This window comes from Solanum verrucosum, unplaced genomic scaffold (assembly GCF_900185275.1).
Source record: "Solanum verrucosum unplaced genomic scaffold, falcon-dt-bn FXZP01000262.1, whole genome shotgun sequence".
Taxonomy (NCBI): Eukaryota; Viridiplantae; Streptophyta; class Magnoliopsida; order Solanales; family Solanaceae; genus Solanum; species Solanum verrucosum.
The window spans coordinates 18077-41689 of NW_026020366.1; the positions used below are offsets into that span (position 1 = coordinate 18077).

The 23613-nt window shown below is 34.5% G+C and overlaps 2 protein-coding genes and 1 non-coding gene across 3 annotated transcripts; 1 reads left to right on the plus strand and 2 right to left on the minus strand.

Annotated features, from left to right (window-relative positions):
- The first annotated feature begins 14693 nt into the window (after positions 1-14693).
- On the plus strand, positions 14694-15794 carry LOC125837839 (uncharacterized). Its single transcript, XM_049516908.1, has one exon. The coding sequence runs from the start codon at positions 14694-14696 to the stop codon at positions 15792-15794; it is 1101 nt and encodes a 366-aa protein (XP_049372865.1).
- A 73-nt stretch (positions 15795-15867) lies between these two features.
- LOC125837933 (U6 spliceosomal RNA) lies at positions 15868-15968 on the minus strand. The gene has a single exon (XR_007443545.1). It is a non-coding gene; the product is annotated as a U6 spliceosomal RNA (small nuclear RNA).
- Positions 15969-16276: 308 nt separating this feature from the next.
- LOC125837838 (F-box protein At2g32560-like) lies at positions 16277-21112 on the minus strand. The gene is made up of 6 exons (XM_049516907.1): positions 21102-21112; positions 19784-21062; positions 19597-19676; positions 19238-19416; positions 18465-18539; positions 16277-16772 (listed from the first exon to the last, which is right to left on the minus strand). Exons 2-6 carry the CDS (start codon positions 20441-20443, stop codon positions 16585-16587), a joined length of 1182 nt encoding a protein of 393 aa, XP_049372864.1. The 5' UTR covers positions 20444-21062; positions 21102-21112; the 3' UTR covers positions 16277-16584.
- Between the last annotated feature and the right edge of the window lie 2501 nt (positions 21113-23613).

The window sequence follows — 23613 nt, forward strand, 5'->3', positions numbered from 1 at the left end:
AAAGTCTTTGAGTTCAATTGTGAATCCTTTGATATCAACTATCATTTTGAGATAAGTTTTGAGGAAGTAAGTATAAGAATGAGAAGAGTTGGATACATGAGTTCCATAATGTTATGTATACCCTTGAGTCGAGTCTTTCATTCCCATAAATTCCGCATAAACTTCATAAATAGAGTACCTTTGAGAGGAGTAGTATATTCAAGTTCTAAGTCTTGAGTATTGAGTTCCTAAACCCTTTTGAGATTACATATTATCCATGAAGTCCTTAAGTTGAGTAGTTCATGCCCATAATTCCACATGGACCATATGAGTCGAGAAATCTTGAGATGAGGAGTATCATTGAGTCCTTGAGTTGAGTTGTTCATGGAAATAATTACGCATGAACCTTATGAGTTGAGCATTCTTGAAATGAGTAGTATCATTGAAGTTCTTGAGTTCTGAGTTGATGAGTTTCGAGTATCGAGTTCTTTGTATGGTTATTGAAAACCTTGAATTGAGTCGTTCACGTCCATCATTCGGCATGAACCCTATTTGAGAAGCCTTTTACAACTTTTTCTAAACTTGTTTTAAGACTTGATTACTTGAGTTGAGAAAGAGTAGATTCGAGTTCATTTTGTTTAAAATGATATATGGGAACTAAGTATTCCCAAGAATAAATGTTTTCACATTTAAAAGAGGAGGAAACAAAGATTTCCAAAAAGAGTTTCGAGCAATTGAGTAACATCTCTTTTCAGAGAAAGATTTTGAGTAATAATATCAAACAACGAAAAGATTTATGTTTTTAAACATATGAGCTGAGTATATTTTGGGAGTAGTATTGAGCACCGATATGGGGACGAGTTCAGATAACTGAAGTCTCCATAAACCATATAGTCGGCGTAGGTAGAAAGGGTCATACTTTTTAGATGATTCGTTAGTGCTTTTTAGCACAGACTAGTCGATCCACTTAGTTGAGAGGTCTTATATTGTGGCAAATTATAGGACATTTCTGGCAGCGTGGGCGAGATGATGTATCATCACATAGCTCATAGTGATGATTGTCGATTAGAGAAACTCTCACAAAGTTATATTATATTTTAATATATACAAATTTAGTTGTTATTGTATTCTTCAATACATTAAGTTGTTTTCTACTGTTTCAAAAGTTTTCTATATAATACATCTTTTATTGTTGCGTATTATTGAGTATCTTGAGTTGAATAGTGCTTCATTCAGTCGAGTACCTTATTGTTGAGTTGAGCCCCATTTCACTGAGTTGAGAACCTTATTAATGAGTTGAGTATCTTATCATTAAGTACTTCTGAGTTGAGTAAGTTTGAGTAGTTTTGAGTATCCTCGAGTATTCCTTGAGTTGAGTAAGTTGGAGAAGAGGTAAGTATGTTTCTTTGCTACTAGTTCAAGCTTATGTTTATGCTTTAGAATTCCCCTTATATGCTCGTACACTCCACGTACTGAGCCATCTGGCCTACATCGTTTCATGATGCAGATACAGGTTTTCAAGGTCATCAATAGGAGCTTCGTTGATACCACAGGGAGTTCGAGTTAGCTATGGTGAGCCTCCTTTCTTCTGGAGGGTTCCACTTTTACTTTCAGTTATATTAGTTGTCAGGAGGTCGTGGGTCTTATCCCACTTCCATCTTTCTCATTTAGAGGCTTCATAGATAGACAGTAGAGTTTCAAAAGTTTGTTCATTTATTTTGTTAAATGTTTTAAAGACTTAAGTTGCCTATTTAATGGCGAGTTAAATATAATATTTTTATTCTAAGTTGTTTATTTGAGTTAAAAATTTGCAAAATGGATTTTATTGAATTTTAGTCTGTTTTAAGCTTTGTACGCTTGAGTTAGTCTTCTGCTTGTAGTCAGTCAGGATGAGGGTTTGCTTAGGGACCAGAAATAGGCTCGGGTCATGACAATGAGTTAGGGTATACTTTAACCACAAAGAAGTTTATGATGATGTGTCAATGCATTGGTACTGACCACGTATAGGTGTTGAATAGAAGAGCCGAGTATTCGTGATGTGATAGATCTAAGCTAGACTTGCGATTTTTAAAAGGAGAACCCCATGGTATTTAGAGGATTATAGAACTAATTACGTAATGATGTGTAGTAAGTGGGTAAATGGTACTTAAATTGTGAAAGGTAATGTGATGGTAATATCTAAATAGGTAGGTTAAGAGATAAAGATCGACTACTTGTCATGAGGTCTTAGTGGGTGAGTGTTTCTTAATTTTATCTAGTAATCGTAAGCAGTATAAGATGTGAGCAATTATATGAATTTTTGTGTTTATTACTATAGATACTAAGCTTAAATTTGAGATGATTGTCATGATAAAAAATAATAGATGACAACACGAGGGTGATGATGTTAGTTTTGAGATTTGATCTGGTAGATTTCACATAGAGTAGGTGAGTAATTAAAGTGTGAGTTGAAATGAATGTGAGTGGTACAAGTGTGGTGTTATGCCCCTTAGATGAGAGAAATGAAGTATGACTAAGTTATTAGATTAGCAAAAGCATTAAGGGGTGTACCCGAGATCATATGTAGTAAGACAAGGTTCTAATTAAGTTTATGATTTTTCATGTGTGCCTAGATAGTATTGTTAAGCTGTTAATGTAGGGTAAGCTTATGTGAGCATTATTTATTATCCAGAAAAGACATAAAGTAACACCTGAACTTGTCCCGAATTTTTAAAGACACATTAACTATGCGGGCGTCCTATTACCCCACTAAACAATCTTGAACTGAAATTATTACGTCATTTTTTGTCCACCTGACATAAAGAGTGGGTGCACTCTCTCAAAGAGAGTGAGCAACCTAAAATAACTAATATAATTTTATTTTTACAAGTTTTTTACTTTAAAATATATTTTCTTATTTATCTTATTATTTTAAACTTTTTTCCTTTTATTTTTTTCTCTTTCTTTCTTTTTTCTTCTTCAATTATTCATTGTCATCTCCATTGAAGCTTCTCACTTTCAATGTCACCATATTTACCACAACTTCACCTTCCTTTTTTTACTACTATTAGTTTTACTCTCTTTATTGTTAAAACTTTATCTAAATATTTTCTTACATTTCGAACAATTTGATGAACCCATTAGATTTTAAAATGATTAGGAAGTATCATATAGTCTTTTTTTATCCTATTTTAATTAAGTTCTCTCAATTTTAGGGGAATTCATTGATTTTTTTAAAATTATCATTTCTAATTTTGAAGTTATATGAAAAGGAGTAATTGATGATACCTACAAAATTTTAAATTTTCTTAGAAAAATAATTAGTTTTGTTATCAATAATTCAATAAATTCTAGAAAATGTATGAATTCATTTTTATAAAAAAAATCACTAAAATAAAGAATTTGACTAGAGAAGAAGAAGAAAAAGAAAAGAAAAAAAATATGTTTTATACATGGCTATCAAACTTGGTACATATGTTGTACTAACGCATATTCTTGCCTACATTTCCTCAAATGTAGGATTCCCAGTATTGTGGCTAGAGTTCGTCGAGGAGATTTTGAGCTTTGGTGAGTCCTCATGCTTCGAGGATGGACATTTATTGTTTTCATTCTTTCCTTACTTTCAGTTTTTGAACATGATGTACAGGTTTCCCCCAGATTTCATTCTTATGTACTAGATGGCTATTGAGATGATGTTAGAATTTCCGCTTTGCTTTATAAAAACTTTGATACATTAAAACTATATTTCAAATCTTTTTGTCTATTTCTTATGTTATGAACGATAAGTGGCTTGTACGGGGCTTCTTGGGGTCTTATACGTCATGTTACGCCTAGGGACTACCTTAGGTCGTGACAAACATGGTAATCAAAGCACAAGGTTTAGAAATGTCCTAGGAAGTCTCATAAGCGTCGTCGAGTAGAGTCTTGTGCATGAGTGTGAAGCGCGCCACATTTATTAATGAGAGGCTACAAGATGTCTAGGAAACTCCACTTCTTTCATTACTCTAAAGTCGTGCGATAGAGTTTAACTCTATATGGTTTCTCTCCTAATTCTTATCTGATGCTCTACAGGAGATGGATACTCAAAGATCTTATGCTAGAAGGAATGTGAGGGATAATGAGAATCAAGAAGCTCCTCCTCAAGTTCCGATCGATCCTTTGGCTGAGCAAGTGACTAATTCAGATTTTAGAGATGTTTTTTTCAAGTGTTGGCCCAAGCCAAGACGGACCAAGCCAATAAGGAGGTTATGGTTCACGTGAACCCAAATGTGGGTACGGGGGCATCTAGAGTGAGGGACTTCACTAGAATGAATCCCAGGTTGAGGAAGATCCTCAAGAGTTCATTGATGAGGTTTACAAGGTGTTGATGATCATGGGAGTGACGCCGGTGAAAAAGGCGGAGTTGGCCGCTTATCAACTTAAGGGTGTTACTCAAATATGGTACAACCAATGGAAAGAGGGGAGGCCAAAAACTTGGGTCCTCTCAATTGGTAAAAGTTTAAGGTTGTTTTCCTTGATACGTTCTTTCCCCTTGAGATGAGGGAGGCAAAGGTGTTTGAATTCATCAACCTTTATCAAGGAAGTATGAGTGTGAAGAAATATTCTTTGAAGTTTACATAACTCTCTCGATATGCTCCTACTATGATTTTTGATCCTAGGAAAAGGATAAGTAGGTTTGTTTCGGGAGTGTCCAAAATGGTGGTTAAGGAACGTCGTACCGCCATGCTTGTTAATGATATGTATATATTTATTCTCATGGTTCATGCTCAACAAATTGAAGATGAAAAACTTAAGAAAAAATCTAGGGAGGCAAAGAGGGCTAAGACCGGTGATGGTAACTTTTCTCATTCAAGGTCTGATGGACATGGTCGTTCTATGTTTCGACAAAGGTTTTCCAGTCAAGGTTCCTCCAATGCTCCTTCTAAGTTCAACAAAGATAGGGTGTCTAACCCTAAGCCTTGAGGAGGAAATGGTAGTGGGTCTTTATTGCCTACTTGCGCTAAGTATGGAAGAAAGCATGAGGATAAATGTCTAGAGGGTTCCAATACTTGTTTTTGTTGTGGTAAGATGGACCACAAGATAAGAGATTGTCCTTCAGTTGCTAACAATGAAGGACATAATCACCGAAGGGCTCAACCTAATCATTCATCAGGTCCAAGTGGTTGGGGTCTAAATTCTTCCAAGCAAAACAGATTCAATGCACTTCTGACTCGTGGGGATCAAGAGGTTTCTCCCGTGGTGGTTATCGATATGTTGAAAGTCTTTCAACTTGATGTTTATGCTTTACTTGATCCCGGTGCTACCTTGTCTTTTGTGATCCAGATATGTTGTTAGATCCCTTTTTGATCTCTACTCATGTTGGTGATTCTATTGTGGCTAAGAGGGTCTACAGAAAGTGTCCCGTCTTCTTGTCCCATAGAGTTACTCTTGTTGATTTGGTAGAGCTTTATATGTTAGATTTTGATGTTATCCTTGGTATGGATTGGTTGCACTCATGTTATGCTTCTATTGATTGTACAACTTTTGTAGTCAAGTTTCAGTTTCCAGATGAGTATGTCCTAGAGTGGAAAGGGAGAAATTATATGCCTAAGGGTCAGTTTGTCTCGTCTTAAAGCTAGAAAGATGATTTCTAAGGGTTTCATTTACCATCTAGTTAGAGTGAGGGATGTAGATTCTAAAACCCCTACTTTTGAGTCGGTCCCCGTGATTAATGAGTTTCCAAAAGAATTCCCAGATGATTTATCTGGTATTCCTCCCGAAAGGGAAATAGAAGAGATACGCAACCTCTATACTCCCTCTTACCGAATGGCTCCTGTAGAACTTAAGGAGTTAAAGGAACAATTGAGAGATTTATTAGAAATGGGTTTCATCCGACCATGTATCTCTCCATGGGGTGCTCCAGTCTTCTTCGTTAGAAAGAAAGATGGTTCTCTTCATATGTGTATTGACTATCAACAGTTAAAAAAGGTTACCGTTAAGAATTTGTTTGACCAACTTCAAGGAGCAAGTTACTTTTCCAAGATTGACCTTCGGTTGGGTTATCACAAATTAAGGGTGAAAGAAGATGACATTCTGAAGATGGCTTTTTGAACTCGGTATGGTCATTATGAGTTTTTAGTGATGTCTATTAGCCTGACTAACGCTCTAGTGGCATTTATGGATTTGATAAATAGGGTGTTTAGATAGTACCTTGACATGTTTGTGATTGTGTTCATTGATGATATATTGATCTATTCAAGAAGTGGAGGTGAACATGTTGATCATTTGAAGATTGTGTTACAAGTTCTCAAGGACCAACAACTCTTTGCTAAGTTCAACAAATGTGAGTTTTGGCTGAGGTCCATGGCTTTTCTTGGTCATATTGTTTCAAGGAATAGTATTGAGGTAGATCCTAAGAAGACGGATGCGGTTAGAGTTGGCCTAGACCTCTATCCCCTTCAGATATTAGAAGCTTCCTGGGTTTGGCTAGTTACTATAGAAGGTTTGTTGCGGGGTTTTCATCAATTGCCTCTCCATTGACAGCATTGACTCAAAAGAAGGTTAAGTTCATATGGTCTGAAGCATATGAAAAGAGTGTTCAGGAATTGAAAGATAGACTTACTTTTGGTCTAGTGTTGACTTTACCAGAAGGGACTGGTGGTTTTGTTATTTATTGTGATGCCACGGGAATTGGGCTAGGATGTGTGCTTATGCAAAATAGGAAAATCATTGCCTATCCTTCACGGCAACTTAAGATTCATGAGAATAATTATCCTACCCATGACCTTGAGCTAGCGGCGGTTATTTTTGCCTTAAAGGTTTGGAGGCACTATTTGTATGGTGTTCATATGGATGTGTTTACCGACCACGAGAGTTTGTAATATGTGTTTAATCAGAAAGATCTAAATCTTCGCCAAAGAAGGTCACTTGAGTTATTGAAGGATTATGATATAAGTGTTCTCTATCACCCCGGTAAGGGGAGTGTGGTGGCAGATGCTCTAAGTCGGTTATCTATGGGTAGCGTTGCTCACATCCAAGATGATAAGAAAGAGTTAGTTCGAGACGTTTATAGATTGGCCCGATTGGTTGTTCAGTTAGTGGACTCTACCAAAGGTGGGGTTATGGTTCAGAATCGTCTTTTGTGGCTAATGTGAAAGCCACGCAAGGTCTTGATGCGACTTTAGTTGAATTAAAGAAAGCGGTGCTTAAAATGTTCGTAGAGTCTTTCTCCCAAGGGGGGAATGGGTACTTAAATATCAAGCTCGGTTATGTGTTCCTAATGTTGATGGCTTAAGAGAATAGATCTTGTCAGAAGCTCATAATTCCCGATATTCCATTCACCCAGGAGACACCAAGCTGTACCATGATTTGTGGGAAATCTATTGCTGGAATAGGATGAAGAGGGATATTGCGGAGTTTGTGGCTAAGTGTCCCAATTGTCAACAAATCAAAGTTGAGCATCAGAAACCAGGAGGTTTATCCCAAGACATTAGCAAATCGGCTCGTTTCATTCCCTTCAAGGTTTCTTACTTGGCGGAAGACTATGCTAAGTTGTACTTGAGAGAGATGGTAAAATTGCATGGAGTGCCTTTATCCATTATCTCAGATCGTGATACTCAATTCACTTCTCAGTTTTGGAAATCCTTCCAAAAAGGTCTTGGTACTTGTGCTAAGATTAGTACGGCCTTTCACCCACAAGCAGATGGACAAGCAGAGTGTACTATCCAAACTTTGGAAGATATGTTGAGAGCATGTGTGATTGATTTCAAGGGAAATTGATGTCACACCCCTTTTTCGACCGGCAGAAGGGTTTTTCCAATTTAAGTTACGTTATTGATTAGGGATTATTTTTATTTTTTTCAGAGTCGCCACTTGGAATTGAGTTATGGTGTTTCAAGTCACCTTTTTCATTTTAATCTCTAATCAAAAGGAAATGACTTTTTATTTTTGGTCTGCAGCCTTGAAATTCAGGTAAGGAATTCTGTTGGGAAGGTATTAGGCATCCCTCGAGTCCCGTGGTTCTAGCACGGTCGCTTTTATTGACTTCTAATTATTTTTAAACTATATTTTGATATATTTTATAAGCTAAGATTTTGCATTTTTTTATTTTTATTTTGTTGAACTTTTATTAGTCTTAAACACGATGCATAACTGCATTCTAGATCTTGACATTTAGAGGCATAACTGCCTTATTCGCGAATGATTTTATCTATAAGTCTTAATTTTAAATTAACGAAAGTTAATTATAGTATTGGACAAGGTGTGTCACTGCATCCTTTAATATTTTTAAGTGTCTCAACAAAGATGTATAACCACATTCTTAATTGAAACAAATATTTTTAACGTGCCTAAAACTTATCTAGTATTAAAAGTACTTACTCTTATTTTTGTGAATTTTAGAAAATTATTTTTTTTCATTCCATTATTATATTAATTGATGATATTTTTAATTAAATTAATCTTCATATTCAAGGATTTAACCAACCTAAAATGGAGTAAATTCAAGTTCAATGACATAACTTATTTTTTGTTTATTTGGGTAATGACCTATTTATCCAAAAAAAAATACATAAATTTGAACATACAATTGATATCAACCTTAAGCTATAACAATGTCATAAAAACAATGGCTTAGGCACAACAAAACTGAATAACAACAAAATAAATTCTTACATAATAATGGGATTTTATTCATCTTTTAAAGATTTGCACTAAGTAATAACATAAATATATAACTCAAGATTGCGAACAGTTTATTTTAACTCTCAAAATAAACTAAAGATGTCGATACTCATTTCAATCAAATTATGAAGGAAACAAAACTATAAAAAAAAAATTATCACATAATTACATCAACTTCCATAAATAAATTAAAGATATAAGGTAAAGTTGAACCTCAAATGAAAGTACTGCAAGATTTGACCGAAGCTCTGAAACACTCACAAATCTTTTCTTTGTGTGTGCGCTGTTTTTTTTTTTCTCTTTCTTGTGTATTTTTTGTGTTGTTGTGTTGTGTAGTTGTGTGTGTGTGTTTTTCTCTTGGTTTGTGGGATTTTTTACTGATTTTTCTTTTCTTTTCTATACGTATGAGTATCTTTGGTAAGGTTGAGAGTTCTTTCTTTTTCTTCCTTTTTTTTTGTCAAGTGTTGGTTCCTTCTCTGTATTGTGTGGGTTGAGGGTGTATATAGTAGTACCTGTATAGTGAGTGGGGAATGTATGGGAAGTGGGTGTTGTTGTGTGAGGAAGTGGGGGTAGTGGGATAATGTGTAGGTATATATAAATATGAAATATAATAATTAAAAATATTAACTAATTATTTTACATTAATATAAATTTAAAAAATAATAGCTAATTAAAAATAATAATTAAGAAACACTAGTATATTTGAACATTTTCTTCTCTTTTGAATAAATTGAAAACAAAACTTAACTTAAAACATAACTCTATTTTTTGTGGTTTTCAAATATTTTTACAATAAACTTACTAAAATATGTAAAACCAAAATATTTAATTTAAATCTAAAAAGAAATATTTAACCACTAAAATGGTGTAAAATTTTAGGTTCGGTTAAAAATTGGGATGATCATTTGCCTTTGATTGAGTTTGCATATAACAATAGTTATCACTCAAGTATTAGTATGGCTCCATTTGAGGCCTTGTAAGGTAGGTGGTGTAGATCCCCTATAGGTTGGTTTGAGGTGGGTGAAGTTACCCTAATAGGTCCTGAGTTGGTACATGAGGCTATGGAAAAAGTTTGACTAATTAGAGAAAGGTTGAAAATGGCTCAAAGTCACCAAAAGTCATATGTCGATGTTAGAAGAAGAGATCTTGAGTTTGATAATTATTGGGTCTATTTGAAAATTTCACCCATGAAGGGTGTAATGAGATTTGGTAATAAAGGGAAGCTTAGTCCCCGATATGTAAGCCCATATCAGATTTTGAGGCGTATTGGTAAGGTTGCTTATGAGCTAGAATTGTCTAATGAGTTAGCATCAGTGCATCTAGTTTTCCATGTCTCCATGTTGAAGAAATGTGTCGGTGATCCGACATCTATAGTTTCCTTAGAAGATTTGGGAGTTAAGTAGAGCCTTTCTTATGAGGAAGTACCGGTAGAGATCTTAGACCGACAAGTCAAGAAGTAAGAAATAAAGAAGTTCCTTCCGTGAAAGTTTTGTGGAGGAATCAGTTAGTTGAGGGTGCTACTTGGGAGGCCGAGGCCGATATGATGTCCTGATATCCTCATCTCTTTCCTTCTACCCCTACTTTAGCTTGAGGTATTGAGTTCCTCATGGTTTACTCTTTTGTTGTCATGTGTCTTCGATATTTCCACGATTTCCTTATTTATGCATGTTCATGAAAAAGTTTAATTTTTGAGAAAATGAGTCAACTTGATTGATTTCTACATGTTATGTGCATTTAGTATGAGTTGCATATTGACTTCATGGTATGATATTTTGAACATGCTTTAGCTTGAAGTTGATGTTTCCTCCTCGGATATGAGCATTTATGTAATTACATGCATGTTGGGTTGTTAGGTTTGAGTTCCTACCTTCCTTATGATATCTTGAATCTCATTCTAGGACGAATGATCCCAAGGGGGACATAATGTAACACCTCATATTTGAGAAAGGGTAAAAAATTCAGCTTTTAAGAAATATGGTGCCATGACCAACAGACACCCCGACGGTCCATCGTTTGATGCACGAACCGTAGGTTGGATCCTTGAATTGGCCAGTTAGTTTTTTCAAAATGTCTAGTTCCAATTCATTTTCAATGGTTCACCAGGACGGTCTGTCGTTCAATGTACGAGTCGTAGGTAGGTCTCATAGGTGAGCCCCATCTTAGACAAAATTCAGGATCAAAAGTCAAGATCCACAACCACGACCAACGAAACGTCGTTGGATCCACGGTCTGTGTAGGGGGGTCCATCGATCAAGGCCTCAGAACCTAGCCTCTGATCCAAACGACGCCCTACCAGGACGGTCCGTGATCTGACAAACAGAACGTCGATCTGGCCATCATCTAGATCGGTAGTTATTATTTTTAGGGGCTTTTGGGTCTTTTCCTAATTATTTTATCCTAATATTATGTCATTTTACCCTTCACCAAAACCCCTATATCCCCAAAAAATTTCCAATTTAAATCATTCTCTCAAATTCACAAAAGAAGACCTCTTAAATATTACTCTCTCTAGAAGTTGAAGAAGAAGAAGGGTCCAATCTAGGGTTTCAAGTCAACTCTACAATTCTCCCATTGAAGTCAAGCTTTTGGCATAAAGGTATGATAGCTTTCATCCATGGAGTTTCAAACTTCTCCAATTTTCAAAGTTAAAATTTCCCAATTGAGTTATGGTTTTCTTCCATGTCATGGGTTCCTTTGATTGTTGATCTAATTGATTGAATTATGGTCTTTTATGCATGAATTGAGTTAATCTCTTCTCTTTTTTTGATGAAACTCATGTAATTTCCATGTTTTTCTAAGTTATGATCATATAATGTGGGTTTTGGATTATGAAAGAGAAGAGTATGAAATCAAACATGTTCTCGTGAAATTTATGTAAATGTTTTAAGGATGCTTTGAGAGTGAAGTATCAATCATGTTGTTTATTGTTGTGTTGTTGAAAGGATTTCTCATATACACATGAAAGTATGAATTGTGAAAGGTTTTCTCACATGATAAGGGTTCTTAGGGTTAAAAGGTTTTCTCACCTAAAATGAATCAATGCTAAGAAGGTATTCTAATGATGAGGCAAGAGGAGATTACCCATTCTCTTTAATTGAATGACAAGAGGCGATTACCCATGTCACATGATGTAAGGACGAGAGGTGACTACCCATGTTCCTTTAAGAGCTAAGATGAATATAAATAAGAACTATTTTGTGGAAGTTAAGCTTAGAACCGAGTGGACAAGTGGTGATTACCCATGTCCCATAAACTATGTGCCAACATAGAAGTGTCTAGATAGACATTAGCTAGTGGGTCCACATAAGCTAGCAATTGATGGTCCTTACCGTGGCAAGTAGGACAACTATTTTTGGTGTGGGAGACACCGGATTCCATGTTAATAGCTCACATGGTCTTATATGTCAGTTAAGGCTACTTCCCACAAGCAAGTTATGATGAATTAAAGTTACTTCAAGGAAGTATCTCATGCGTGTTTAAGATGATGATTATGTGCATTGACAATGTTTTATGACTCGTGTTTTCTAACTCTTATCACATGTTTAGCTTGGTCATTGCATCCTAGAAGGTATCTCTCTTTAAGCATTTTTTCATATGTTTTATGCATGGCGATCATACTTGGTACATATTTTGTACTAACGCATACTGTTTCCTACATTTCCCCAAATGAAGGGTCCGACAGCCAGGGTTCCAGTTTCATGGTTAGAGTTCGTTGAGGAGATTTCGATCTTTGGTGAGACCTCATCCTTCGAGGACGGATATTTATTGTTTTCAGTTTTTCCTTACTTTCAGTTTTTGAACATGATGTACAGGTTTTGCCCAGATTTCATTCTTATGTACTAGATGGCTATTGAGACGATGCTAGAATTTCCGCTTTGCTTTATAACAACTTTGATACATTGAAACTGTCTTTCAAATATTTTTGTCTATTTCTTATTTCTTATGTTATGAATGCTAAGTGGCTTGTATGGGGCCTCTTGGGATCTTATACTTCATGTTACGCCTAGGGGCTACTTTGGATCGTGACAGAATCATGATGTTCTAGACTAACCTTTTCATGCCAAATCCAATACCATGAGTTTTACTCACCCGAATTCGATTTCGAAAGGCCCGTGAACTTTTTAATGTCTTAGCTACTAGAAAACATGATCCAAGCTCAGACATATCACCCCATCCATTCTCTGAGACTGGCCTAACTTATAATTTTTAAATCACTTATACGTGAAAAGTTTTCTAACTCATTTCTTTCACTGTTGGCCTACCCTAGCAACCGAAAGGAATCGCTACATTTTATTACGACATTATTTCAATTGTACCTTATAATTAAATCTACGAGTTTGTAAACGCTATTGGACACACACTAATTATTAAAAAAATTAAATTGAAGTGCTTAAATTTTTTTGTATGTTAATATGAGTTAGACAAAAAAAAATCACCTTGTTAATACTTATAGTGGAAGATGTTTTTCTAAGAATGACTACAAAAGGAAAAAAAAAATACATATTTAAACAAGAGCAATTTAGAAAATATACAAATACAATCGAAAAATAATTTATCTTATATCATCATATGGCAACATCTTTATCTCTATGAGACAATGATAAAATTTGTGTACACTCTTCTTCATCCTTCTCCATTGGTGTTTTTATTGTTTGCATACATGTTTTGCATCACATACAAAAATTGGAAAGTGAATAAATAAAATACTACAAAGTACAAACTAAAGCAGTTTTCTTTCATGTATAATTATTTATCACAAAATTTACTTTTATAATAGTATTCATATTATATTTACACAAATGCATTTTATATAATTTGACGTACACATGCAACACACGTATCGAGGATATATATATATATATTCACGGGTGGCAACTAATTCATCATGGAGTGGTTAGAACTTAAAAGAAAAAAATTGAAATGAGACTACTAAAGTATAAATTATAAAGTAATATATAGGTATTGGATGTATAGACTTGCATGAATATGAATGGTTATTAAACTTATGGTCTAATTGACCATATAGAGTTACTCAATTTTATTGTCTCAAAAAAGTTATTTAATTTTGATTAGTTAGTTTCCATAGTTATCTTAGTCGGAAATACTATTTTCAATACCTATTTAATTATGTGACATCTATAAGTTTCTAGAAAAATAAATAAGTTAATATTTAGATTTATTTAGGACCCAACTTATATTAAACCTGACTCAATTCTTAACCATGGAAGCTGATAGGCAAAGCTAAATCACTTTTGGAAGATAATACAAAGTTGAGTGGTTTGGATGATCAATTACTATAAATTGAGTGGTCATTTAAATTTTCATTTTTTTTTAATTTTTCACTTTATGTCTGATATTCATATTAAAATTTGACTAATCAGCATTTTCGTATCATAGGACTCATTTCTAATGACGGCACTTTGAAGAGAATTTTTTTTTTTCTTTATTGCAACAAAATCATAAAAGGGTATCACTACACGGGCATAAAATCAAAAAGGTATATATATCTGAAAATTATTAGATGGACAAGAATACAATTATATTTTGGTTAAGACTTGTATTTATTTTTCATCCCTTTATTACTCTTGTCTGGTCCCACAAATTATAATATCCCAAACATTAGCATTAGAAGAGGATTGTGATAGACAATAGAAGACCAAAAAGTCATCTTTCACTAACTCTAATAAATAAAAAACAATTTATTTTTTTGTCTTTGAACAGCATTAGAGTCCAAGAAAGAAGCAACAAATATCCAAATATATACATAATAATATTCTTGTGGTTGGTCCACATATGACTATTTTTTAATCAAACAACTATACACCAATATTTTGAATGCTAGCTTTTAAGCTTTAGTCTATAGTTAGGGACATGAATGAGTATATTTTCTATGTTTATTTAGCTTTGAAGATTATTTTAGAATCAAATAAAATGGTAGTAGTGCTTGTGACTTTAAGGCAATCCTTAAATTCAGGAGCAAAATAATAAGCACTCAAACTCCTTTAGTTACTTCTTAAAGAGCAAATTCAAAACTTCTCAATTTGCCTTTTGTCTAAACTACAATTCTCTACCCTATGGATTTTTCATCTCCACCTTCAACTTCTCCCTATGTGACAGCACCAACAAGTCCAACTTCTTACATGGTGCAATATTACCATAGCGCCCCGGCTAGCCCGGGTAAAAGGGTTGGTAGCACTATAGCTGAGGGTGGCGATTGTGGGTTGACCACCCTGAATGATTTTGAATTTGAAACAAGCAAAAAGTTTGATACAAGTTGTGTGGAGTTTGAGACATGTCATGAGAACTTTGACCACTCTGAAGATGATCAATCGTGGGACGAGAAACGAAGAGAGAGGGGTGGCTCACTCCCCGAGATGGCATTTGCGGATGAACTTTTCTCTAACGGTCATGTCATGCCCCTTAAACTACCACCAAGGCTCCAATGTGAACGTGACATCAAATTATATACTAGTCAACGATCGATTACATGCTTAACTATCTCTCCAAGTGCTATGGTTAAGTCCTCGTTTGCTCGACGAGGCATCGATCCTTTTGTTGTTGCCATGCAAAAGGTGATGAAGGAAGATAATAGGGGGAGGGATAGCAATCCAAATCATCACCATAGGCGCACAAGGTCACATTCACCATTTAGAGCACAAAATTTGGAATGGACTATTGAGGAGATGAGAAAAGAAATTGTTTCCATGTCACCAATTCAACCTTCAAGCCCAAATACAAGAAAGCCCATAGAGTCTAAGGCCAAGGGAGCATCATATGGAAGATGGGTTCTAAACCATTCTATGACTATTGGGCCAACCTCAAAAGAATCCAAGAACCCCAAGAACTTGCTTTTTGGAACAAAAGAGCCTAAGCTCAAACCCAGCAAGACCACTTCAAATGGTGTTGCCCAAAAAACTAATGAAGGGAATGTGTTTGTGCAAACCAAAATGCAAAAATTTAAAGGAATGCTAGTGAGATATGCAACATTTGGAAAAGAGAACAATGAAGGAAATATGATAAATCCAATTTCAGCACTATGGAAGCCTAATTACTTCAAGAAGTTGAGTTTCAAGTTCAAGGGGAATAAAAAGGTAAATGGAGGGGAGTCAAAGTTGGTGATTGTGAAGTACAAACCAGCACTTTGTTTGGGTTATGGACTTGAAAGTCCTAGGTAAATGTAGTAAGCTTAAAGAAAGAGATAATCTATCAATAGTGTTTGTGGTTCTTTATTTTATTTTTTTCTGAAATGTAAACATGAAAAACTCCTTAAACAGTGTCATCTTTGTGCAAGGGCCATGCTAATCTTCTATGTATCATTCCAATTTTATCAGACAAAATCCTTAAACAATGAAAGGAATGAAGTGTAGGATTTTTCATTTGAAAGGAGATGAGTAGTTTATATTCCATATAGAGTTGAACATATTTGTGACATTTTATCTTCAATGAAAAGCTTTTTTGAATCATCATTTAATATATCTAAGAACAAATGAAACACAACAAAGAATAACATAGTTTTCGACCCAAAAACTTGCTAAAGGATGAAAACTCCAAATAGAAAACAAAATTTCTATCCTTTCATTAATCAAAAGAAAAATAAGTAGCGTGAGGTTAAGTTTTTGCAGTTGTAGTTATTTTAGAACATAAAACTTATTAAGTATTCCAATAACCAAGCTTCTGTCCTTTCATTGATCAACAGAAACCTTAAAGGTGGATCAACAATCTAATTCCTTGGTACAAGAAGCTAAATTAGAGATTTAATAGATTTTACTAAACAAATCGATCTGTAAACGTGGTAATCATTTTACAAACAATTAGGATCAGTGTCGAAATAACTCCCCCACTGATCACAAAACAATAGAAGTGGAAGTGGTATACTGAAAATGGCTAACTTCCAAGTTCAGGTGTAACTTCCTCACATTCTGAAGGAACAAATGAGGTTTTTGCCAACAATGGAGAGCTTGCAACTTACTCCAAGACATCGGATGGCCACAGGCGTCTCCACATAGAAATCTCTTCATTGCTATGAAGTTTCCGGATTCCTCCATAAAATCCATCAGCCTCATTTCCTTCCTCGCGATGATCTTTCCTATCAATGTGTGTTGTCCTCCACCGAGATCCATGAGTATACTGCTTGAACTCTAGCACTACAGTATCTGCAAGCACCACATTGAGGTTTAGAAACCATGACAAAACACTACGACATAACAGCTTTGGAGTTGCAAAGTGAAAAGAACTTGCATTGCTATGTACTGTATCATAACATTAGAAGACATGGCATTAGATTTCGAGTAGTCAGTTCATTTTTCCTTGGAACAGTTGATATCTACTAGACTATCTGTTATTGCTTCATTCCCCTGACACTTCTTCCTTTATAATGTTAGAAAGTAAATCTGTGAAACCTTACATGAAGTTCTAACAAATTGAAAGAATAGAACTTTAACAAATGAAGGGCTTAGATTGAAATTGGATATAGACGATTCATATAGCCGACTTAAAAACAAAGATAGTTTATTGATTGATTGAATAAATCAAGGCTTGAGGACTATTACCAAGTGATTGATTGATTGATTTTCTCAAATGATAAAAGGTGTTCAAAGTGAATATATAGTCACACCAAACTACCATCTTAATCAGACTTGTCATATTTTGCTTTGATAACTTCAAACAAAAGATGAGTTTAAAATCTATATAATATGAAATGAGGTGTGGATATGGGGTCCAGAAGTTAATATTTGAATTATGTAAGAACTTGACGAACTCCACAAAAAAAAAAGAGATTTGGTGAGGAAAAGATAGGGAAAAAAAAGTTGCTAAGGTAGAGCTCTTAAGAGTCCTACTTAAAGTTAAAGGTAGTTCTTTAGTTAAAGCATGGACCTTTTCTTTTTCATTTTTCCTACCGGATATCAAAACAAACCATAACGATTGCTTCTAGTCATGAGTTCCCCCTATGACATAAGGGAAGAGATGTGAAGTTGTTACTAATAGTGAAACTTCACAAGATTTGTAAGACTATGAAATTGAAAATCTTGGACAATCAATCTATATATTAATATAAGAGGCATCACTAATGCAGCTCCACAAGGAAGGATCATAGGCTGAGAAAATTACAAGTCTCTTTCAGATTGCTTATATTATTAAATATGCTCCACTGAAACAGCACTTATGACCATGTTGGAAGAAAAAATGACAAAATGAATAGGACTTGTCTTGTGTGACATAAAAGATGAGCCCACATGCAAAGTGATGGGAGTCAAAGAGGGGCCTTAACTCAAGAAAAGGTCTATCTATTTTGTGATAATGATGAATTGTCAATTTAGCTAGAATTAAAATTCACAGCTAAGATGTCTTCTTATCCTACATATATGTGTGAAAATCTTGAATGCACAACTACGGAGGTTAACAAGCTTTTTGTAGGTCCACCTTTTCTTCGAAATTAAGCAATCTAACAAGAATATGTGTATTATAGTCATTAATCTGGACCACAAATGAGACCTATGATCTTGATTCTGATGGAGTTTATGTTTCTTGTATTTTGTTCCGTCGAATAATTGACTTAGCAGCTATGTTGCTTGGACTCTTCAAAAATGCCAACGGGTGCGTGTCGGATTCGCCAAAAATAGTGTATTTTTGGAGAATCCGAGATAGGTGCGGCATCAAAAGTGAAGAGTCCGTGCAACTAAGCTTAGCAGTGTATAAGGTGAAATGTTTGAATTCAGCCCGTTTAAGAAGGCAATCAACAGATAACTGGTAAGTAAAGTTACGGCTGGATTCTCCAATTGACTTGGTATAAAAGTATACGGCTGAAAAACATACTAGCTATGGATGTGAAAGGGGAAATAACTCACCACTTTCATGACAGCGGCAGTAATACTCATTTCCATCACACGTTTCCAAGTGGCCTACAACACCATACCACCAGCCTACAAAATATGCCACAAAAATTCAAAGATTGGAAAAACCAAAGATAGATTTTTCAATATCATCAAAACACCAATCAAAGTTCGTTACGTTTCCTAGAAAGAAATTGACAGTGGAATCAAATCAAATAATAGGATGTCAAGTTTCTACTAACCAGCTGATTCAACTTTCTACCAAACAAGAAAGGCTGGCCACCTTCCATTTTTTTTTTAAAAAAAATAACTGTTCATAGCACTCCCAAGATGTACTATTGAAAATATATTCCAAAATTTATCAATAAAAAGTTGTGGTCAATTAAGGCAGGTTTAACAGTTCAACACGTTTTAGGGATCAAGATAACAAGGACCTTTTTTAAAAAAAAAGAAGATTCTAACAAGTTGGAAGTAGGACTTGGAGTAGTCCTCTTTCCTGTTTGTAACACACCATCCACAAGACCACAACTAAAGAATTTTAGAGTACTACCTAACTTCACCAAGTAACATAGGAAGGAAGAGGAAAGGCAGTAAAGGAAATACAACAACAACATAATCCCACAAGTGGGGTTTCGGAGGGTAGAATAGAGTGTATGCAAACAGTCCCGACCTTGGAGGTAGAGACTGTTTTCGATAGACCCTCGGCTCAACAAGGTGATAAATATATACAGTTGTTTCAAAAGTAATGAAAATAGAAAAATGTTTGAATGGTTTATAAGGGAACAAACCATAAGGGAATTCTTTGTTTCTTCTCCATTGAATCTCAATGCGGTCACCAGGGCATAATTCAGTCAAGCAATCAGAGATATAAAGATCATGTGGAGAGGTATCAAGAGGGGGAACTCTTAATCTATCCCATGTTACACCTGTCTCTATTGCCATTGCCCTCCTTCCATGTGGAGGATATCTGCAAACAAATTAGAAAAACAAACTGATTTCGCCTAATTCATCGACAATATATATATAACAAGAAGATAGAATTTCTTGATCCCTTTTTAATTCCATATGTAGTTTTTTGCTGATGACAGGTAGAAGGAATTCCTGTCTAACTTACAATGGAAAATTCTGAAAACATATTCCCAATTACCTGGCCTGGAAAGTGTCGGTTCTTCGACTATAGCTAAGCTCAGCATCATAGCAAGATAGCATAAAACCAACATGCCCATTCTGCAATTGGAAACAGAGAAAATAATCTTTGTGATTACATTACACACACACAAAAAAGGTAAAAACTATTCAAGCTGAAGATTTAAAATCAAGAAAATCGATGATACCTCGCGATTGTAGACTTGAGCAGGGAACCAAAACTTGCCAGATTCAAGAGCAAGATACATAGACATGATTGAATCAATAGCTGGGGGATCCTTTTTCTTGAAACTAGTGCTAGGATTAGATCTAACTAATGAAATAGGCCAAAACTGGGAGAGGTAAGTCATTAAACCTCTTTTTTTGGCCTGATTAAAGAAACTTGAATCATTTCTTGAAGAAATATGCCACAACCACTCTCTATGAGCAGCAGGGCCAAGAACTCTACCCCATTTTTCTTTCATATGCTTTTCCCAAAGATATTTACTTGCGCATTTCTCCCTCAAAGAGCTACAAACACTTGCCATACTATAAAGTCCCTCAGGTGGGAGCCTCTCAAGAATACATTCCAAAACCAATTCAGGCAAATCCAACACAGACATTTCAGAATTTGTCTCAACATTCTCTACTCTATAGCTGAAACTCTTCCTCCTCAGTGTCATTACATTTGAGGACATTAAAGATTCTAAAAATCCTTTCTTGAAAGGGTTCAAAATCAATAAATCATTCCAAAACCAGATTGATAACAATCTCACCTCAGAACTACTCCATAAGGGAAGTGGTTTAAGGGAAAGAGACTTACAAAGGAAAGTAATGAAAGTAAAGCAAGCTATCAATAAGAAAAGCATTTGTTAAAGTTGAAAAAAGTTATCAATTTAAGCATAAATCATGTGGGGAAAAAGATCAAAAGTTAGGTGACCAATTATGTTAAAAGCAAGGTTAGTAAAATAAGTAGAAACTCAACTCATTTGTTTTACTCTTTCTCCTGTAACAATTATATAAAACTAAACTAATACCCCCTCCCCTTTCTTAACAAAATACAGATATTATACTTCTATTAGCTTGACGAAGCCCACCAAAACAAACTGTGGGCCTCGCCAAAACTCTAACAAGATTGACTAATTAAACTCTATTACTATATACACACACCCTTTACCCTTATGAGGAAAAAAATGGAAACAATGGATAATTTGTGTTCACATAAATTTAGACACAAGAGCAAATGGGGAAAGTGGAAGGTTATCCTCTATTTATGTACATACAAACAGAAGGTTGTTCTAAAATGGAAATTCCCACATCAAGAATCCATTAGTGTTCATATGCACAATAAAGAATGGATTTTTTTTGTACACAGATCTGATATGGGCCTCTGACACCTGGAAAAATCCTCCAATAATGAAAAAAGAGGAGATGAGTCCAGATACAAAGACCCCTTTTAATCAAAATACCAACTTTTTGTGCACCAAGCTCTTTTCTTGGAAAAATCAAAGGGAGTATTTTGAAAACCAAATCTAGGTATATGAAAAAAAGAACAAGAAAGGAAAATATGGAGATGGATGAAGAAGAAAAGGAAGGATGATTGAGATAGTGTATTAGACAAGTGGGGTTGTCCCCTTTTCAATCACCCACCTAGATTCTTGTTCATCAAAACAAAAACAAAAACAAAAATAAAAATGAATTCTTGAAAAAGTGTACTAATAGTTAGGCCAAGAACCAAGGAGAAATCACGAAAGATGAAATGTGTGGTTAATGTTTAAAAAGAGAAGCTCATGGATTGGTTAGTTTTTGTGCTCTTTTGGATTTCAATGCAATACCCCCACACCCACACCTCTAATGGTTGCCACTGATCTCCATAAACAAGTGGGAGGAAATAGCGGCTACACCAGTAAATGCAATTATATGGGGCATTCCTCCTTTTCATTCAATTCATGTGTCACACTAATAAGATTTTTGGTAGAATGGTAAGTGCTTCTTCATGTTTAATTAGAGTTTTTCAATTTAAAGTCCTCAATCATCTTTGTTAGGGAGTGGTTTATCCTCAATTTTAGATTTTTCAATATTAATTTGGATTTAGTCGGGCTCCAAGAGTCGCCTTTATTAGGAAACATTTTACCCTCAATGTGAAACTGTTCGACGTGAATTCAAATTTAGTCAGACTCTATTGTGGATACCAAACACCGAGTGAGAAATTAAAAAAAGAAAAAATTATTGAAATACACGTTTTATGTTTCTCTTATTTCCAATATCCCCTTCTATTTCTAAAAACCTCTAAAATCCCTTACTTTTTTAATGTATCCGAGCTACATATTAATGTATTAGAGCTACATATTATGTATTCGCTTTATGTTATAATGTATCCGATTTGTGTTACTTTTTAAGGAATTAATATAATTACAAACTAATGAGGGATAGATTGTAATTTCATATTAAAACTATGAGATTTATGTAAGTTATACATTAAAAAAATCACGTGGCACATTTTTGTATAATAAGAATAATTTATAGTTATGTAAATATTTAAAATTTTATTTTATATTATACATTTTTTATAAAAAAATAAATAAATTATATATCAAATCAAATGATGTTACATTGAGAAAAATGAGGTATGTGTTATTCTAGCTAGGATAATTGTACCATACTAATATAATAATAATAATTGAATGGTGAGAGTTTAGCAACTCATCTACTAGTACAACAAGTTGATGTTCTTATTTTCCTTATTCCACCAAAGCCAATCATGAATTTGTTTTCCTTTTTGGGGGTTATTTGCTAGTGCAAGCAAGCATATACTCTAGTTGGTATCAAAAACAGAAAAACCAACTTAGCTAGTAGCTTCTATATCCTCTCTATGTACTTTCTAACTTTATCTTGATTTTGTATCAAGTCTCAATAAAATGTCAATACTAAAAATATTTGCAATCATCAAGAAGGGAGCTAATAGTATAGAGCTAAATTCATAGATGGCCTTTTTAAGTTGTTCATAACAACTAAATAGACATCTCTATTTGATATAGGTGTGCCTAATGGACACCCAGATCAACAAATCTTATGCATGAGCTATAATCATTGATGACATATTAAATGGACAATAATTTTTACAAAGAATAATAATAATAACAATAATAATAATATATATATATATATATATATATATATATATATATATATATTTCTAAAAAAGTTGTAACTTCTTTAAATGAACCCCCCCTCCCCCCAAATTCCTCATCTTCTTCCCAAATTTCCTCTTTTTTACACATTAGGATTTAGAGATTAACATCTATCAAATTTTCAATCGTTGTCAATTTAACAAAATCTGAAACTTAGCTTAACAATGGCAATGGAGAGGGAGAGTTCTAACTTAACTCACAAAGTTTCAACCTGCCATGCCCATCTCGCCCTGCATCACATTTTTAACTATATCACCTAGTAGCGCATGTAGACAGTGAAGTTTTATTGATAAATCCATACTAAATTTGAATTAAATCTTAAATTCATGATACGTTGACCAAATCAAATTACTGGTTAATAAAGTCGGATTAATATTTAAGTCAAAATGATATGACTTAAATCAAGTCCAAATAACATTTGGGTCAGTCCATTAAATTGACAAGATGAGCCCAACTTATGTTCTTCAGGCCCAAGGGTCAAAATTGCTTGGACCAAAATACCCCTAAAGCCCTAGCTCAAGCCTAGATAAAGAGGTCTTCATAAGACCAGAAGGGATACACACATACATACACACAGAAATACATAGTTGCTCTTTATTGGTGATCTGCAAGCCTTCCGCATACAAAGAAGTCTTCGCTCCAAGTGTTGAGCCACAAGTATTCCGCCAAATCAAGAACATCTGTGAAGAGAAGAATCAGGGGATTACATATCTCTTTAAGAGATTTTATAAATATTGTAACCTTCACATTAATTCAAATACAAATATTATTGTTTGCTTGCTATTTTTCCTTTCCTGTTTACTGTATTTCAGGATTGAAACTTTAGACGCTTACAAATTGGCATGCCA

Excerpts from the sequence above, each read along its gene's own strand:
- LOC125837838 (XM_049516907.1), bottom strand. The coding sequence starts at position 20,443 with ATGCTTTTCTTATTGATAGCTTGCTTTACTTTCATTACTTTCCTTTGT. Across the intron at positions 19,417-19,596 it reads ACCGACACTTTCCAGGCCAG|ATATCCTCCACATGGAAGGA; the intron begins GTAATTGGGAAT and ends ATTTGTTTGCAG. Across the intron at positions 16,773-18,464 it reads CTGCCGCTGTCATGAAAGTG|ATACTGTAGTGCTAGAGTTC; the intron begins GTGAGTTATTTC and ends TGGTGCTTGCAG.
- LOC125837839 (XM_049516908.1), top strand. The coding sequence starts at position 14,694 with ATGGATTTTTCATCTCCACCTTCAACTTCTCCCTATGTGACAGCACCA.